Source organism: Oratosquilla oratoria, chromosome 23, assembly GCF_046742065.1.
Source record: "Oratosquilla oratoria isolate Oo_2021 chromosome 23, ASM4674206v1, whole genome shotgun sequence".
Lineage (NCBI taxonomy): Eukaryota > Metazoa > Arthropoda > Malacostraca > Stomatopoda > Squillidae > Oratosquilla > Oratosquilla oratoria.
The window spans coordinates 11,936,483-11,956,432 of record NC_134799.1 but is presented as its reverse complement, the minus strand read 5'-3'; the positions used below and the strand labels follow the sequence as shown (position 1 = coordinate 11,956,432).

General features: G+C 38.4%; 2 protein-coding genes across 6 annotated transcripts in view; both read right to left on the bottom strand.

Moving 5' to 3' along the window:
- Positions 1-4,301: 4,301 nt before the first annotated feature.
- Positions 4,302-12,265, bottom strand: LOC143037964 (transmembrane protein 222). 3 transcript variants are annotated; one of them, XM_076206698.1, is made up of 5 exons: positions 12,155-12,265; positions 10,332-10,491; positions 9,371-9,581; positions 8,297-8,427; positions 4,302-7,436 (listed from the first exon to the last, which is right to left on the bottom strand). In XM_076206698.1, exons 2-5 carry the CDS (start codon positions 10,466-10,468, stop codon positions 7,358-7,360), a joined length of 558 nt encoding a protein of 185 aa, XP_076062813.1. In that variant the 5' UTR covers positions 10,469-10,491; positions 12,155-12,265; the 3' UTR covers positions 4,302-7,357. The 3 variants fall into 3 exon arrangements, with proteins under 3 accessions (XP_076062813.1, XP_076062815.1, XP_076062814.1); XM_076206700.1 differs by lacking the exon at positions 12,155-12,265 and adding an exon at positions 11,872-12,020; XM_076206699.1 differs by lacking the exon at positions 12,155-12,265 and adding an exon at positions 11,638-11,788.
- A 2,557-nt stretch (positions 12,266-14,822) lies between these two features.
- Positions 14,823-19,950, bottom strand: part of Nt5c (5' nucleotidase C) — a 41,564-nt gene continuing 36,436 nt past the window's right edge. For all 3 annotated transcript variants that reach the window (XM_076206695.1, XM_076206697.1, XM_076206696.1), the window contains 3 exons: positions 17,134-17,274; positions 16,152-16,303; positions 14,823-15,938 (listed from right to left, as the gene is read on the bottom strand). In XM_076206695.1, coding sequence (XP_076062810.1) covers positions 15,734-15,938; positions 16,152-16,303; positions 17,134-17,274 — 498 coding nt within the window. In that variant the 3' untranslated portion in view covers positions 14,823-15,733. The remainder of the gene's footprint in view (positions 15,939-16,151; positions 16,304-17,133; positions 17,275-19,950) is intronic.

Genomic DNA, 19,950 nt, shown 5'->3' with positions numbered 1-19,950 from the left:
TTTTTTTTTTTTTTTCTTCTTCTTTTTTTTTTAGGTGGCGGGGGGCTAACCTGATTTTTATAAATATAGACGACACTTTTGGGGGGCTAACCTGAATTTTCTAAATATAAATGACGCTTTGGGGGCTAACCAAAATTTTGTAAATATAGATGATGCTTTTTAAACATATATACTCTGTAGCATGAATACGATGATTTTGAATATAAATTGAAGTTTATGTTCTCACTTGATTTAGTTTATATCGAAATATTGGGCAAAAGTAATAATCTTACATTTATAAAGATTTACCCTCAATGATGTGTTGAATATCGTTTCAGTTATTTTCGCTGAAGTGTTTTATTAAATGCTGGGGGGGGAGGGGATTGCCACTGTATTCCTGATTTCTGCCACGTACCGGTGTACAGGAGGCAGGTTTCTCGGTCACTGCAGCACAGTAAGGTAGTGAAAGAACAAATTTGGGGGGAGGGGGGGTTAACGCCCCCCCCCCCTCCTTCCGGATCCGCCGCTGGACTCGATCGAGTGGTGGCAAATGGCGGAAGACAGTGGTGACAACTTCAGGTGAAAGCAGCGAAGGACCACGTGAGTTCGCGGCTTCAGGAGCGAGTGAGTAGATTCACTGACGATGGCAACTTTGATTGCCGAAACGTTTGGAAGAGAAAAGCCATTATCTTGTTCGTTGCTTCATTGGTGACTCTCCCGCTGCTGAAACCACGGTTCCCTACCTACAAACACGCCTTTTTCTGATGTAATAAGAAAATAAGTAGATAAAATTGTTTACATCAAACAAAATAACCTTTTCCCATTCGTCGCCTCACTGGTAATTCTCTTGCTACAGAAACCACGGCGCCTTACGAACACGCCTGTTTCTGATGTAATAAGAAAATAGGTAGGTAAACTTACGTACATATACCAAAATGCCCTTTCCTCCTTATAAAGGGGTTGCCTTGCCATGGCATCCACCCAGCCTTCACCCAACCAACACCCATTTCCTCTCCTATCTATTATACTTCCCTTTCAGTTTTCCTATCCACTGCTTGTCCTTTTCTCGTCTCTATAACCTTTCATTATCTCGATTTTAAGCTGGCCTTACATGATCAATAGTATTGCGCAATATTCCACATTGTACAATATGATTGACGGTGTATGGGTGGTATTGAAAAGTAACAGTACATTGAAGACATCAAATATATAGGCTAAATGCGTATCTCACTTCAATACCATCCCTACACCGTCAGTAATATTGTACAATACGGAATATTGCTCATTGATATTAATCGTGTTGGCCCCGTTTTACTTCAATTTCCTCCCTCCCTCTCCTTTTCCTAGTCCCTTGATCTCTTGTCCTTTCCGCTCCTCAAACCTCTACTACCCGTTTCCGTGCCTAAGAGGCGTGCACAGTAGGGTTTCCCTCTTCCTAAGTTCTTGTGAGGTCGGCTGAGCTAATTGGTCGACTGCGGTTGCTCTTTGACGCCTGCGAAGGCCTCGAGTTGGCGGCGGGCCCGAGGCCTCGAGGAAACCCAAGAAGGTCTTGGCTTTGTTCTCCCCGTCGTGTTTCCAGACACTCGCGTTGGGATCAGCATCCCACGCGTTTGCCCTTTAATCCGATTACCCGCGCCAAGGACGGGGGTTTTGTAAGCCAGTGTTAGGTCATCAAGGGTTAAAGGAAAACGAGAAAAGAAGTGACAGTGAGAGAGATGGGAAGGGGATGAGTGAAACCTGTCTGTCAGGATTAAAAGACATTGAATCCGAGGGTTGTCATCTTTCGTTTGGTTGATGGATTGTTAATCTAATGATATTTGTGTTATTGTTTATTATTATCATTATCGTTCATTATTGTTATTATCATAATTATTATTATCATAAGAGGAAGGGAGGAGGGCAGAGGGGAGTGGAATATATAGGAAATGGAATGGGTGGGAGTGGTTTCTATGCCTTTTTCTTTTTGGCTACCCCCGTGTAAGGGGAAAAAGCCTTTGGTATATGTATGTATTATTATCATAGTATTACCATTGTTATTATTATTATTATTATTATTATTATTGTCATCATTATTTTTATTGTTATCATTGTCATTATTAGTTATTACTAATGTTATCATCATATTGTTATCATCATTATTACAATACAAAACAGAACAGGCAGAGTGAGAGGAGCAAAAGTGCTCCATGTTACTCTCACACACCTGAACCAATGCAGAAAAAAGAAACAAGAGAAATAAATGAATAAAGGAGGGAGAGGGACATAGGAAAGAAAGAAAAAGGTCACTGATATCGTGCATGTTCTTGAGATTATAAGTTTTTAACTTATAATTCACATAATTAACTTTTGATTCTTAAGTGAATCAAATAAAAAGTTGGGCGGGAAATTAGTTGATCTAGATGAAGAGCATGAATGTCAGGATAGGCAATGGGAGTGGTCAGGGGATTGATGGACGAGAGATTTTATTCAGCTGAGGGGCTCCCTCTTAAGAATTAGATTACTGCCACATTGAATGAAAGAACTACTGCTGCATGAGGACCACAATGAAAATAAGCTTACATGCTTTTTTGTGTTATCCTCTGCAATTGTAATTGTTATTTAGAACTATGTGTTCTTTTCATTATCTGCCCTTCATGTATATTGATTCAGTGCCAAATAAAATTATCATTATTATTATCATTATAACCCCCTGATATCCATCCTTCTGAATCCTCGCTCCCCTAGAAGAACAGAGCCCACCTGGCCAGGCTACGGTGCAGCCACCATCTAGCCCTTCTAAATTACCAGAAGAGGCTGCATGATGACCATATCACAGGATGTAACACTTCACCCCATACTATACAACACATTATGGAAGACTACATTGTACACAATCACACACACCAACAACACAACATGTGCTCTATAAGGAATTTGTGGGAAAACCCCGTTCCAAAAATGGTGTTCCTCAGAGAGACAGGATTGCTCAGCCAGTCTAAGGAACAACAACAATAATAATTACCTTTGTTCATCTTTTTTCAGCTGTGCTCACCTTGTTTCAAGTTCTTTCTGTTGGTGAGGTACAGTCACTGGGAAAGCCTTTGATCTTTAACATAGTCAGTGAGAAGGGAATTTAAAAGAGGGCTTTCACACATTGGGCCATGTCCAAAACACAATTTGATAAAATTAGGTCATGTATTTACTCTGATTGTTTTCCATATATTTCCCTCATTTTGGTAAGTCTATGTTGTCCGTGTACTAATACATCATGCTGCCTATTTTTTTGGTTGTAAAAATTACAGAGAACATGTGTGAATTTATCCCAAGAGGTGGCGGGGCAGTAGTTGCCTCTAGAGAAGAGCCAACCCTTCCTCAAGGCAAACAAACACTCCATCAAACTCCTCCAGATGTTAGCCTTACAAAGAAATCGCTGCCATGACAAACAAGAACCATACTGGCATGACTGGGTTCAGGTCACCATCCAGCTTATAAAACAGTATCAATGTAGAATAGGCCTGGACAAAGCAGTGTCCCATATGCAATAACTACACTGAAGACACTAAACATTTTATCTTACACTGTCCCACTCTTGCTTTATGCAGACAACACAATATCTCTTCCTTGAGTGACTTTTGGACCAATCTGGTGGCTCTTGTTGGTTATGTAGGAGCTTTGGGTCTTCAGCAAGAGATGTTGGGGAATACATGGTATGACCTATTGACTACATGCATCTTAAATTATATAGATCATTTTGCAACATTTTGCATTCCTCATTCTTTATTATTGTTTGTGACCTTGCATTATTTACAAAGATATTAGTGTACCTTGTTGCAGCTTCCCTAATGTCATTTACATTTACAAAGAACAATACTGGTGTCAGTATTGACCCTTACAGAACTTAGCTTGGCACTATCCTCCATCCTGTATTTACCTTATCATAGTACTGTATATAGGAAAGGAGCAACATTTGTTGGGTCCTGTCTCCTACTCTCCTATTTATTATATCTAGCCATAAACTGTGTTAGTGTGGGACTGTTTCTGTGGCTCACTAGCTTGTAGTAGGAGGAGAAAGGGAGCAGTCACTAGTTGTCAGATGTCCTTATGTGAAGAGATGGGAGAAATACAAGCAAAACTGATAGAAAAAGATTGTACACCCGGTCTGGAAATGGAGTGTCAGCCACTCAGGGCTGTATACCTACAGGTGAAAGAGAGGATGCCAATAAGTTTTGAAGATAGGCAGTGGGGAGATATTACTCCTCGACATCCATCTCGTCGTGCCTCTTGTTGGTCCTGTTAACTATGGTACATATATTGAAAATATAAAATTGGGTACTAAAAGAGTGTTTCTGTATTTTAATTATTTATTTCCACGTTAAGGAAAAAAATACACACACACATTCACACACACAAAAACAAGAGTGGATTTAACAACCAAAACACAGTGAATTCCAATTCATATACATTTTCCCTATATATAAAAACAAATTGTTTCCATATTTATTGATACCTTCAGGTTTCAACCAGATATACAGAATAAGTAATATATAAATGTAGGGTCAGTTAACAGATTTCTACACCAAAATTCACTGCAAACTGAGGCACCAAATGCTCTAAATTCATAATTCAGGTAACTGTAATACATTTCTACCAACTTCTATAAAAAGACTTTAGGCAGAAAACAGTATATCTTATCAAGAGTTTATCGTATTTCAGTGTGAAATAAAGCTCAACATCTCTCTACGGGCAGCATCACTCTTTGAATATATGAAATTATTGCCCTGGCATTGGGAGTCGATCAATTTGTTACCCCAAGTCCCTCTTGTAGGAGACCCATGGTTCTATGAATACCCTGACAATGAGCGAAACCAAAGTAAAAGGTAAATGTGAGTTCTAGAATGAGAGGATGAAAAGATATAGATCAGGAAGTGATGGAACAAAATGTGTGGATGTACTGTTTGATAAAGAAGTATGAAAGTGGATCTGTGATCAGAGCTTGATACACAAGGCCATGATATATGAAAAACTGACAAGAATTGATGCAAAATAGGTTACTGTAAGTATATATATACCATGGGGTGAGGGGGAAGATAGAATATCTTATGGGAGATGTGAGTAAATGCATGGTCATTTGAGGTGGGAGAGATTGTCACGTTATTCGGAGATATTAAATATAAATTAGGTAATAAAAGCAGTGAGAGCACAAATATTTGTTTTGGAGTTTCTGACATAGATAAGAAAGGAGAGTCTTTAATTTGTGTGTAGCAAGGGCTGTTGTTGAAGACATATGGTTCAAGAAGTTAATATGCATACATGGAAACATGATAGTAAAAAATGCATGAAGTATGACTACTCAATATTTTTTAATAGAAAATGATGAAAGACATTGGATGTGACAGTGTTGTGAAGGATAGGATGGGGTTGGATGGATCATTACTATTACTCCAAGAATGAAAATTACAAAGACAAAGAAGTTCAGATGCAAATGTAAAGGAAAATGTGTAATAAATGTTGGGAAACTGGAGGAAAATGAGGTGGCAAGGTAATGTAAAAGACATACGAGGAAGAAATGGAATGACTGGAAAGACAGAAAATAGCGTTCTGGAGGGTGGAAGAGGGTGGAGAGGTCAATAATCAGACGACTAAGAGAAAACAAGAGAAGAGCGGGCTGGTGGAATTGGATCAATTGCATGAAGTAAAACAAGAAAATAAGAACAATTAGAGTGTAAAACAGAAGAAAGGAATATAAAATGGATGAAAGTCGATTATTCTGGAAGGATAAGAGTGAAGGAGACTGCAAGAGACCATGAGGCCTACACTAGGCAGTTCTGTGTCCATTACCACCTGTCATCCACATCCATAAAGTTGTCTAAATTTTTCATAAAATTACCGATAGTTTCAACTGTCAATTCATGGTTACTAAGTCTATTCCACTTGTTGACCATTCTTGGTAGACCAGTTCTTCCCTATTTCCTTCTTAAATCTCAATTTCTCCAATTCAAGTCCATCACTGCAAGTCCTGCCCTGTTGTCTTAATATGATGACCTTGTTTGTGTCATCCTTATGAAAGCCTTTGATCCACTTGAACACCTCTATTAGATCACCCCACACTCTGTGTCTTTCTAGAGAGTGTAAGATAAGGTGCCTAGCCTGTCCTCGTAAGGTAAATTTCTGAGCTCATGTATCATTTTGGTCATTCTCCTCTACACTGATTCCAGTGAATTGATATCCATTCAATAGGATGGAGACCAAAACTGCACTGCATAGTCAAGGATGAATCTGTGGTACTGAGAATGAGAGCAAGAGAAAGACCAAGGAGAAGGTGGGTGGATAATGTGAATGAAGTGATAAAGACTCAGTTTCAATGTGCAAGTATGTATATGAGTGACCGTGTGAACTAGAGAGGAGTGTATAATTTGATAACTAACCTGTTCCATGAGAGGTGCACCAAGGATAAAGTGGTAGTACTACATGCTCGCCAAGTGTGTTAGACCGTCACTACTTGTAACAGAGGTCAAGGTGACAGTAGTTTGAGCCCTGCTGCCAGCGAGTTGGACCAGGGGCATGGTTTATAAAATCCACGATAGAGAGTCCTCTGTAATGGGCACCGTCCTAGCCCCCTGATAGGGGAAGTTTGCCACGTTAAACTGAATCATTGTCACAGCTGGAGGCAGCATTGCCATTGTCTTATGGTTAAAGCAAGAAAGAGTGAAAAGAATGTATGGGATGGGAATGAAAAAGACAAGAATTTTTCTTTCCAATGTCTAGTTACCTCACTTTGCTGGAAATGGAGTATAAGTTGAAAAAACAACAACACTGCATAAAGATATGTGTATCCCTTGGAACAGAAAAATAACAGGTTATTGCCTATCAAACAACAACCAGCAAGGTAGAATAGGCTTAATCCCCTACCACTTGCTCAGCACGTCATCCAGTATTAGCTCAACATAGAACACAACAAGGATTATTGATTTCCTTAGTGTTTAATCCAAATCACACAAAATTCATACTTGAAAAGCATATCAAGCAGTCTTACTATTCTTTCAAACCAAATACACTTCATATTGATTTGTTGTTCTCGTATGAAAAGACATAGCATGTATGTAAATTTCTTTAAGTATGACTTCAGTCAGAAAAAGATACCATTAAATTTGCTATATTTAGCTACTTTAGCCTCTTTCATTCACATCTATTTGGAAACACTATTTTTCCTTTAAATGAATTAGCAATGCATTTATTGAAAGCAAATTTCATCTTTCCAAAGTAAGGTACAACCTATGAGATTTTTTTACAAATAAAATTTGTTCAAATCTGGTCAATTCTACACTTAAGAAATCTGTGTCTCATTAGACATGAAAACACTTATCTATGGCAAGCGAACCTTTAATATATATATTCTATCCTAAGTCAAGATGACAAGTGTTGTGATGCCACCCACAAAGAACAGGAAGGGTAGCCACGTCTTCAAAAAGGCCCAGAAGCTGAAAATACAAATATATGAATATAAATTCAGTGGTATGGCTTACAGAATTTTATTTTTAAAATACATACATGCATATACCAAAAGGGCCCCTCTCCCATATAAAGGGGTTGCTTAGTCAAAGCATACACCCACCCTTCACTCAACCTACACCTATTTGTTGTCCATTCTATCTGAATGTTCTATCTTGTCCACTGCTTAAGTCAGAAACAATGCAGTAAAATAAGAGCACTTCCACAGTAAGGCCCACCAGCTGAAGAGGGTTTACCACCCCGCTACTTCATTACATGGCAACCCAACCCCCTCATCCACTTGAAAAATTACAGAGCAGACAAGAAAAAAGTCCCTCAGAGTCTTAACAGTTTCTCATCATTTCACAACCACCCTCCTCTCACACCTATCTCTTGCTGCCCTCTTCCTTTCCTGCTCGACAGACATTCCTCTTGTACCCAAGGCCTCCTTCACCCCATCCATCCATCCCATTCTTGGTCTCCTCTAAAGTATGATAAGGTGATAGTAACAAAGGTGTTGTATGGAGCAGAAACTTGGGATATAAAGAAGGGAGAGATTGAATGTTTTTGAAATATTGTTTAAGAAATATAACACATCTTTCAAGAATGGAGTTAGTGAGAAATGTGGAGGTAAGACAGAGAACAGGAGTGGAATGGGAGCTTTGTGATGGGGCAGAACAGAGTTGAATGGTTTAGGCATATGAAAATAATGAATACAGAAAGACTAGTAAAAAGATTGGAAACCAGAAGTGGATGGGGTGAGCTGTTCCTTTTAAACAGTCAACAGTGACAATGCTCCTACTCTATCCTACATCTATGCTTACCACTCTTCCTTTACCCACATCCTTACCTGACATATCTTGCCCTGAGAAGCATGAGGAAGCAAAGCTTGACCATATTCCAGGAAGATGAGCTGTCATACTGCATCAGATTGAGAGCCATGGCTACATGAGAATGGCAGTTGTCACAGAACAAGTTGTGCTGATTAAAATAAGAGATTACGAAGATTAACAATAGTTGACATAAAATCTGGCTGACAAAAGGAAATATTGAGAGAAAGATGGAAGATATACACATCAAAATTGAGCCATAGCTTTCAACAACAACAATAATAATAAGAATTTGGTTTAGTGTCACAAACAACCCCCCTATCAGGAGGCTAGGATGGTGCCCCTTACAGTGGACTTTGTAACTTGGAATTTAATGAACTGTGCCCTTAGTTCAACTCGCCCAGGGCAGGGTTCGAATTGCGATTATCTCGACCTTCGCCACAAGTAACGGCACCCTAACCTGCTCAGCCAGCAAGCATCATAATAATAATAACAATAATAAATTAATAATAATAATAATAATGATAATAATAATAACAACAACAACAGTAACAGCTACTGCCTCAAGTTTTAATGAATGAAAACTCACAACCATACAACAGCCAGCAACAGTCCTCAATCTCCCACTGATAAATCAGGGAAGAAAATTTAAATTGCTTTCTGGTGTATTAGTGTGGGTCTGTCTCTATGTCATTTGCTAGTAAGAGAAAGAGTAAGGGAACAACTTCCAGTTATCAGTTATCTCTGTACAAAAAAGTGTGGGAAGGGGGGGAAAACCTGAAGGAAACAGAAAGATCCTGGGCTTGGTCCGGTGAATTGGTGTCAATATCACCTTTAGAGGGAGGTAAGAATGAAAGGAATGACCTGGAAGTTTTGATTACAGGGAGGGGAATCAAGAAATACAACTTTCCATAAAGATGCATAGATTTTTGGAATAACCTAAAAGAAGAAATAGTCAAGTCAAAAAACATAAATGAATTTAAAATAAACTAACATTTAATATCAACATAAACTAATATCCATTCATGAAAGAATATTTTGGGCTGTCATGGAAGTCACTACAGAAATTAGTTATAAGTAACTACTGCTCTTACCATGCGATTCTTGTACTCCTCTGAAGCATCTGAAACTCCCCTGTCCCATGTGAGGACACCCCCTGAAGTGCGGTAAGGGTCCAGTTGCCAGTACTTGGTGGGCCTTCCAAAGGCCATGTTGTCTTCCGACACAAAATATGGACCCGCAAAGTCACGAATCACTCCAGATGAAGTGGCGATACCCATGTGGCCGATGATGGGCACTAACCATCTGGTAATTATAGTAACTTCATATAAATATCCTACTCCTTGGCATAAATGCATCAAGGTAGCATAGGCTGAGAATCCTTTATCAGAAATCTGAAAGTTTTTTGGTGATAGAATCCCCATAAATGGTGATTGTAAGTTGATGGTGTGGGTTTGTCAGTGTCAGAGTGAATACAACATGCAACTTGAGTAGTTTAATAGTTCCATCCCCACAATGTCTAATTTCATAGATGAGAATTATACAGTCATGCCAAAATCTAAAGAAAATCTACAATTCAAAACACTTCTGGTTCTAAGCATTTTAGGTAAAGGAGTCTCAACATGTACCTGATCACACTAAACATAGGATCAATCAATAATTAAGTATCCAAGACTTCATAGGGTGCAGGTTAGATGGTTGGCAGAGACAGGTTACGGACTAGACCAGCATTTCTCAATCAGGGTCCCATGGAACCCTAAGGTTTCACAAAAGGTTATTATAATAATGTAATATAGACATCATCCCATCTAACCTATTATTACAATGAAAATAAAATAAGAAATATATGGTATATGTTTTTTTTTTGTTTTTTTGCGCAGGGGTTCCTTGAGATGTGCAATTTATTTTAAAGGTTACGCAAGGGTAAAAGGTTGAGAAATGCTGAAGTAGACACAGACCATGAAGCACTCTTTACTGGGTGGAATTTTTCCATTTAGTCTTGTTGCTACCTGGTATAAATCTCAAAATTTGTCATTATTCACTCTTCACACTTACGTTATAACAGGCAGGGGTGTCCATACAATACAGCATGGGTATCTTTGCCTGCTGTGATCCATCCGACCAATTACTACTGGAGAGTCTTTGTTTGGGCTTTCTGCATCTGCCATGTGGCGCAGGCTGGGATAGGACATACGAGGCCAATACAAACTCTGTACTGTAGATATAAGAAAAATTAAACAAATAAAGATATATAAATAAGTAACATAAATCAGTGAATATGTGTACAATAGGTAAAATTGCACAAGTTGAACAGTAATGATAATAATATCTACATAAATATGCACTTAAACCATAAAGCTCTTTCCCCATTACAAGACGGTGACCAAGGCAAAGCACACACACACCCTTCACCCATCCAAAACTCATATGTTATTCCCTCTTCCTTAGTTCCTCTTGGATGAAGGATCATCCCTGTCCCCACCCACTGCTCAGGTTAGAAGCACTGCAGTAAGACAGAGCACCTCCACAATAGGCTCAACAGCCAAAGCTGGTATACCACACTGCTGCATTACCTGGCAAATGGGATTAACAGTTCAAACATAGTTAATGTCTTCTAGCTACTCCCATAACATGTATTATCATTAAACTTGCATGTTGTCAGAAGGGTGGTGGATGGGAGTGGGTATATGCCTTTTGACTTGGCTACCTCCCTGATAAGGAGGAAAAAGCCTTTGGTATAATAGATTTTTATGGAAATTGGAGCATTTAGGGGGAGTTATTGGGAAGCTCCTTGAATAGATAAAGAATTCCCTGGAAGGCCAGAACATAAGAAAAGTAGTAAAGGAGGAGTCTGACAAGGGTGTTCCTCACGGAGACGAGACTGCTTGGCCAGGCAGTTTCGGTAATGAAAACAAGGATCAGTCTTGCCATACTTTATGTTATTGATATACATATGACATGATCAGTAGTATGGTAAGTTATAGTAATATATTTACAGTTTATGCAGAGATCATGAGGAACATAAAAGATGAAGAAGACTGCAAGATATCACAGGATTTTGATCATATATATACATGGAGCCAGTCATGTAAAATAAACATTAATGATGAAAAATGCAAAGTATTGGAAAAGGAATAAAGCCTCAACAAAGATGTCTGTGAGTTATTCAATGGAAAAAGAATCATTTACAAAAGGAAGAGAAGGGAAACATCTGTCAGTGTTGGCCACAGATACCTGTGAGTGTTGACCACAGTCACAGATACCTTATCACCTCATGAAACACATCCATGAGGAGCTAAGATAAGAGGGAAACAAATGGGTGGTGGATGAGGATAGGTGCATGCCTTACCTGTTTACCTACCTAATAATGGGAGGAAGCTCTTGTATACACGTATTTAAATTAGATTAATTATTGTCAAATACTGGTCAAGATTTGCAGAATACCACCATGCCAACAACAAAATCGATCAAACACCTAATGTTTACATAGTGACAGTGATATCATTATCTTAAGTAGTGATAGCATCATCTTAATTTACCCAAAGTTTTGTGTATTTTGTGGACTGTCAAGATGAAATTGCAACACTTATACTACCCTGCTTATCCTCCACCACCTTGACAAATTGGCAGTATGAGAAGGATGAATTATTAAACAGCAATGCTTAAAGTCGATCACTCGGAACAAAAGGCTACGACCAAGATCAATTGCGGTATCCGCACATAAAACAACTGATACTAAAGTTTGATACTGAATGAAGTTAAAGCTGCAATCTGATATGTCTCTGATCACAAATGTGTTACAAGTTATGCGTATGCAAATCTGTACCAGAATTACTTATGTCCAAGGTCAGTGTACCAATACACTTTTAGTAACAGACCTTTTCTGAAAGTGCTGGACTGAACACCTTCAAGAATATATTATTGAACACCTGGTGTAGGGATTCCCCGACTCTTGCTACGTCTGCGAGTGTTTACAAATAATGACTGCCATACGAAGGAAAACATATTTTACATACACGATTTTGAAGCAGCTAGACATACAAGGTAGTATGTATAAAAGATTATATATTTATTAATAAAAACGTAAATTTTTTTTGGCTTCAATGATATATTATCATGAATGTTTCAATTGAACCAGCATGCTTTTTTATGTATTAATGACCAAAAGCTCTAGTGCTTGTGAAATATATTGCATACCATTCCATCTGAAATAGAATAGTATGATGAAACCTAAAGAAATTAATAAGATATAAGATGAAATAAGTTGTCCTACAATCGTGTATATATGTGTGTAGATGTGTATGTACCATACTACCATGTAACAAAAATAAATAAATGAAAATAATTTTTTCCTTAAGGGAGAGCAACTCCCCATAAGCTTTGCTTCTCGCTCTCCCTTTTCAACTACCAATTTTATAAAAAAAAAAATGTATATATGTATGTCTAATTGTATTTAATATTGTTGAATAAACCTATAATAAATAAAAAATAATAAGGTATGGTCGTACGGCTGACCACAAAGTTAGTCTCCGAAAGAGGTGTTAGTCGAGTGTTGAGTTTTATACTAGTAAACAATGTTGCCAAAGATCGTCTGCTACGAGGGAAAACAATTATGCGATATGACCCGCCGCATTTGAATGTTGGTGAGACTAGCATGTCAGCATGAATGCATCTCATTGGTGTAATTATTCATAAATACAAATGTTATCATAGTCTTTAATAACTCAGCATTGATTGTCTCTCGCAAAGACCTTCAGTTCTACAGTAATTAGGTTGGGCAGCGAAAGTTAATTTCTCAATTACTGTCTTGAATTTGATTTTGAGAATCTCAATCTGTCCATCACCATGGTCTTTGGATGACGTGTTGGACTCATGATCGACAGATATTTCCCTCCCAGAAGAGAGCTCAGAGCTTATATATGACCGATCCATGGGTAATCCTGTGACCATACATACACCCCCCAACTCCCTGCCCACGAGAGTTGGAGTAACAACCCACAGCGCAGCGATGCTGAAATTATTTCAGCCCTAAGCTACCTCTCACGTTAACGTTTCTATACTTTTAAATACCCTTATCACTTATCTCTCCATGTCTTCCATTCACGGATTTTTTTTTTTTTTTTTTTTTTTTTTTTTTTTTAAGGAAATTCTGAGGAAATCGACGGATACAAAGGAAATTCCAAAGAAATTGGCTCAAAATGAACTGAAGAGTAATTTGAAATTCAATATAAAATCGTCAAACACTAATCAGAAAGAGATAAACGAGAAATATGACTACATTCAGACAAGTGGTATGGTAGAGTACAAATCTGGTGCTTTGTATGGAACCCTTACATGCCTAAGCACTGCCTTGGGGCAGAGTTCTCATTGACACCCCCTCTCTCCAATCACTTCCAACTTCCACCACTCCTTACTGCCTATTTTAGATATTGGAGTGCGAAATAGTTAAATGTATTTTAAATTTTGTATTTAACGTCCCTATTGCAGAAAGGACAAGGGGAAGTATTTCATACTTTGTCAATTCTAACTCAATCTTCGTCAATTATGGTAAAATATACAGGGCTTCTATGACCCTTTCCTTATCATCATTATTTTGTCAGCCTTGTGGGTGGCATGTCTAGGCTAGAATTGCCACCCCTGGGCATATTTATTCTGGTTCATTTATTGACACTCTTGAAGCTTTGACGGTTTAACTTTGTCCGGGAAACTGTCCCAAAATTTTAACCTTCAACACACAAGACACAGGTAGATTTTAGAGGGCTAATTAGGAAAAAAAAAAAAAAAAAGTGTCTTATGTGGCAAAAAATACAGCGACTGTCAATGGCATCTTGATTTCAGTTAAGCCTGTACTCAGTGGTGTGCCCAAAGGTTCAGTCCAAGGACCACTACTTTTCCTGATATTTATCAACTTCATTGGGTCTTGTTTAAGTGTTAGGAACATGATATTTGTGGATGACCCAAAACTCTTCCTTAGCTGCCCCTCACCCTCCAGATCAGTGGACAGGAGAATTATAGGATAATCTGCAATGATAAATGCATTCTCCCCTTATTAGACCATCATAACAAGGTGTGAGTGTATTCCGTAAACACAATATTTTCTATTTATCTATATGTACACCAAGGGCTTTTTCCCCCTTATAAGAGAGGTAGCCAAGTCAAAGGGGATGTACCCACTCCCACCCTTTCCTACTTCTCATCTTGGCTCCTCCTGGATTGTCATTCCTGTCTCCCACCCACTGCCCTGGGCCATGAGCAATGCAGCAAGACCTAGTGCATCTACACCAAGACTGCATCACTTAATTGGCAACCCCCATGGTTTGTCCCCTCATGCAGGAAATAGAGAAGACGGGGAGAAATCCCTTCGGGCTGCATCAAAATATCCCTCACACACAACCACTCCCTACTCCCCCCAGTCCCCTGCCCCTCCCTTCCTTCCTTGCATCACAGTGTCATCTATATGCAGCCATCTATACACAATATCAATCAGGTAATAGTCTTTTAACTACATTCAAATATATTAGTATACTGGGTTATGAAAAAATAATGCTTTTTGTAAATATTATTTATTAACAAGTTATTCACAGGAAAATAGAGGTGGAACTTTGTGTTTAACAAAATGTTCACTCATGACTAGACTCTTCAAGCATTTCTAATGAACTTGGGTGATCAACATAAATGATTTAATTATGTTTTTTTTTTACACTACCAGTACAAAACAGTTTGCAGATTTTTTAAGATAACTAAATGTTTAGATTCAGAAACATTATACTACTTCTGAAAATGTGCCTCCAACTAGAAAATGAAGGAGAGCTAATAAAAAATCATAAGATTGTAAGAAATTCTGTTTGTCATAAAATTGAAACTATATCTAAATGAATAAAATGAGGGAGATGATCTGCAGAAGCTAAATATTTGTATAAAAATTAATAGATAACAAGTTGTCTACAATACATAGTGCTACCATGGAAAGCACAAATATGCCAACATATAAAACTAAGTCATCAGTGATGAGATCATAACTATTTTATATTCTCAGAATACCGATTAAGAGAAAAGATTAGTATCAAAATGTTTCAAAAATATGTTTCTTTGTTTTGTAAAATTTAGCAATGACCAAAAAACAAAACAAAAAGCTAAGTTACATATAAACAAGTGAAATACTGTACATTATCTTTGTTCTCAAAAATATAAAATTTCCCTAAAATATACAATGAAAGACTAAAAGACTTCATTTTTTTCTTAGGGCATTGTCATAGAATCAACAATAAATACAACAAATTAGAAGCATGAAGCTGCTTATTACTTCTTATAATGTATCTTCCATTCTTTGCATTCATACTCCTACTACTGGTAGGTAATTCTGAGAAGCAATTGCTTTTAAATAACAAATTACAGCAATAGAAAAGTCAAATTTCCTACATGAGATTCCATTAATACATTTTTTGTTGTAAGCAGTTCTAAACAAACAAAGATTTATATTCATGAGGTAAAACACCCCTACGTGGATAAAACGTATAATTGATACTGTATTCGTTGAGATTTGATAACCGGGCTGTATAAATATCGGCAAATCGAAAGAGGCGTCTTGAAAAATATGTTGGATTGTCATGAGTCCGAAACACACTACCGAAATGCCGATTGTACATCTTCTTGGTCTTCTTCCTGCATCACACAGAAGCAAGGAGTGTGTTATATCACAAGAAAATAACATATGAAAGACAAGTAAGAATACTTGATAACATTATCTACTAATACTGCAATCAATCATTATCTACTAATACTGTAATCAATCACAAATATGTTGTAAAATAGGATTTTAACCAAATTTGTTGTACTTTATATATTAAAAAATTCTATTTCCAAAAATATACTCACCTAAGCATATCCCTCTCGTCTTCCCACTCCCTAACTATGGCTCTTGATTCTTCATCCTCTAAATTCTGACAGCTTTCTATTAACCCTTGCAGGATTTGTAACCAACCACTTATCTTCTTGTACTCAATACTGTTCAAGCATGCTATTTCATACTGAAAAGTAAGAATAACAGGTACAGTTTGGGTAGCATGGATTTTCATTTCTTGAAATTGAATGAATATAATTTTCTATAACTTGGATGAATATCAGTTTCAATATTACAGCCTATTCATTATCATCTTATCAAAGGGATTTAGTCCACCAATTTGATGCACTGCTCTTTGACTGGACACAACTTATCCTAAAAGATTATTAAGTCCAACTTGAGATGCCTTGTTATCTTGTACTATATAACTATTTAATAAGAAAAGTTACATAGTACAGGATAGATGTAACCGTAGATTCTTCTTAAAGGAAACTCAATGCTTCAAAGTATTTGTTAACAGTCCCTCCAGTTTGCCCATAGATCCATCAGAAAAGAAATATATTGTCTCTCTTGTGTGAATGTGGAACAGTATAGCCATGGTAAATGAAGTTTAAGAATATTTGGATAAGGAGGGATGCTACAGAGAAAGATTGGGCAAAAAGAAAAAAAGGGGGGGGGGACCAGTCAATGTACTCATGGAGAGAAAAGAAAGCTGGAGCAAGAGAAACATAATTTTCATATAAGCAAGCTCAAGAAACCAACCTGAGAAACTTTGCACAAAAGATTCTCAAGATACCCATGGGTCTTTCACAGTGTGGTTATGATGTATATTTTTCTCCAACTTTATTGAGAAACATAACTCAAGCATGAAGTAATTTGTACATAATTAAAACCCTTAGAGTTGATCTACATGAATAACAACTGACTTCATTGGAAAGTGCTAAATAAGTGTTATACAGATGGCTAGGAATGCACTCCCCCCCAAAAAAAAAAAAAAAAAAAAATTCTGCTCCTTACATCGAGTTCCCATATAATGGCACCTGTGCGCCAGCCATGATGGAGAGAAACGTCAGCCAGGTCGCTGTAGGGGTGATCTCCAAAGTAAAGTACATGTTCTCCTTGCCAGCCCTTCAGCTCTTGCAGCTTCTGCAGGTTTCCCTGAAAAAACAAATGGAGTTAATCTAATTCAAAGTTAAAAAATATATGTGATAAGCAAACACCAAGTTTTTCTCCGATTATATATACATACATACATACATACATATACCAAAGGCTTTTTTCCCCTACATGGGGGGTAGCCAAAAAGAAAAAGACACAGAAACCACTCCCACCCATTCCATTTCCTATATATTCCACTCCCCTCCCTCCCTCTTATCTTGGCACCTCCTGGATGACGGGTCATCCCTGCATCCTGTCCACTGCCCTGGGTCAGAAGCAGTGTTGCAAGACACAGCACATCCACAGCAAGGCCACTTCATAAATTCGGCGATTCCCCCTCTCCGTCTCCTCATGCAGAAAAAGAGAAGACGGGGAGAAATCCCTTCGGGCTGTGTCAAATTTTTTCTCATACTTCCTCACCCCCCATCCCCCACCCACTCCCCCTCATACATACATACATATACCATTTTTTTTCTTTCTTTCTTTCTTACAAGGGAGATAACCAAAATCAAAGGCATAAATCCACTTCCACCCATTTCATCCCCACATACTCCACTCCCATTTACTACCCCTCCCTCCCTCTTTTCTTGGCTCCTCCTGGATAACAAGTCATCCCTGCATCTTGCCCACTGCCCTGGGTCTGAAGTAATGTAGCAAGACACAGCACATCCATAGCAAGACCACTTCATTTAATTGGTGACCCCTCCCTCTCCATCCCCTCATGCAGAAAAAGAGATGGGGAGAAATCCCTCCGGTTTGCATCAAAATTTCATTCACACGTGAATATTTGACTCGTATTGAAGAGGTTAAGTGTATCTTTTCTACCTCATCTGACAGATAATGCAGAAGGCAGTGCATGGAAACTGAAAGTAACTGATGTGAGTGTAGACAGCTTACTTCCATCCAGGTTGAAATTAATGACTACTTCAGAATTAATCAACCAGATATTTTGTGCTAAGAAGACACTAAACTTGCAAGGAATGTTGATCCACATCTGAGAAATAAATCATGAACATACTTTCTGGGGGCAAGACAGGAGGGATAGAATGGAGGGTAGAGTGACAACTACTGTGAGGATTGCCATAACAGTAGAAGTGAATCTGAGTGAGGGCAAGGCTGAAATTCATCTGAAAATTAGAAACAGAAGACCTGATAGATAAAATTTGAGAGTAGTGTACATCACCTGCAATACAAAGGCTTGGAATGAAGCTGATTACCAGGAAATGTTGACATACACATCTTTCCTCCTACAAATACTATTGACCTAATTGATAACATAGTCCTTGTGATATGGTTTAACGTCACACACTCCCCCCTTATCTGGAGGCTAGGACGGTGCCCCTCACAGAGGGCTTTGTAGCGTGGAATTTAATGAACCATGCCCTTGGTTCAACTTCGCTGGTGGCAGGATTCGAACCACCCTCACCTCGACCTTTGCCGCAAGTAACGACACCCTAACCCACTCAGCCAGCGAGCATCCAGTCCTTGTAGAAGACCCTAATTGCAAAGATCTCTGGGAGGGCCCAAGGACCATTTAGGGCTGTGGGTTTCCAGTCTATGAAACTGGAGTTAACAGTTATTGTTATTACTAATCATCTCCCTGGTGCCCGTCTTCAGAACCTGTCAACTCGAGGTAATAATTATCATTATTACTAATCATCTCCCTGGTGCCCATCTTCAGAACCTATCAACTCCCTCACCCCCATCTGGAGATGGAACTCTAAAGGGATGAAAGTCTCCAGACCAGGCCAAGACCTTTTTCTATGAACTTCAACTGTATTACTTTCAGCTGGTGAGAAACACTCCCATACTAATACAACCCTGACAGCAGTCCAAAGTCTCTTCCCAGAGAGATCTATAGGAAGGACCAAGGACTGTTGCGAGCCACTGGGAGGCTGCAGATTTCCAATCAGTCATTGATTCATCATTAATAATAGTAGCCTCAAATTTCATGGACAGTACCACACTGGCTGGCAATGGTCCCTAGGCCCTCCCATAGATTTCTTTGGGAAGAAAAACTGGTCTGTTGCCTTTGTTGTATATCTACATTTACTACTGGGTTCTATTTTTTCCCAATGTATTAAGCCCAGCTTTAAATGAGAGGGAGGGTGGAGGGGTGTGGAGTGTATTCAAGGATGGAATGGGTGGGAATGATTTTATGCCTTTTCCTTTTTGGCTACCTCCCTTGTAAGGGGGAAAAAGCCTTGGTATATGTATGTATGATTTTAACTAGGGCTATTTTCTAAGCTATTTCAGTATGTATCTGCACATAAAATTGTATCTCTTGATATCTTTAAGACATGGTCTTTTCCAATATATTCCCATGACCTTGTGCCTCAAATCAAGAGATCTTTGTCATTTTTATCCACTTTTGTCTTGCTAGCTTAAAGTAGTAGGAAGAGGGGATAGGGGAGGAGTCACCACTTGTCAGATCTTCTTAGGTGAAAAGGTGGAGGAAATACAGTTGAAGTTGATAGAGATCTTAGGATTCATCTGGAGACTACGTGTCAACATCTAGGGCTGGGGTGTGCAACCTTTTCAAGTGTGGATGCCAAAATCAGCCAAATCTTTGATACAAAACTTCCTCACATGCCAGCGACGTAAAGTTATAGGCCTACATAACAGTATGGGGCCCCTCTCTTCACCTCCCAAGGCCACAACCTGCTGCCCAGTACA

Bases quoted from the DNA above. Each gene is read 5' to 3' on its own strand.
- LOC143037964 (XM_076206698.1), bottom strand. From the start codon at position 10,468: ATGTCCTATCCCAGCCTGCGCCACATGGCAGATGCAGAAAGCCCAAAC. The intron at 9,582-10,331 runs GTAAGTGTGAAG...TATAATTACCAG, and splicing joins ACACCCCTGCCTGTTATAAC to ATGGTTAGTGCCCATCATCG. The intron at 8,428-9,370 runs GTAAGAGCAGTA...TATTTTAATCAG, and splicing joins AGGAGTACAAGAATCGCATG to CACAACTTGTTCTGTGACAA.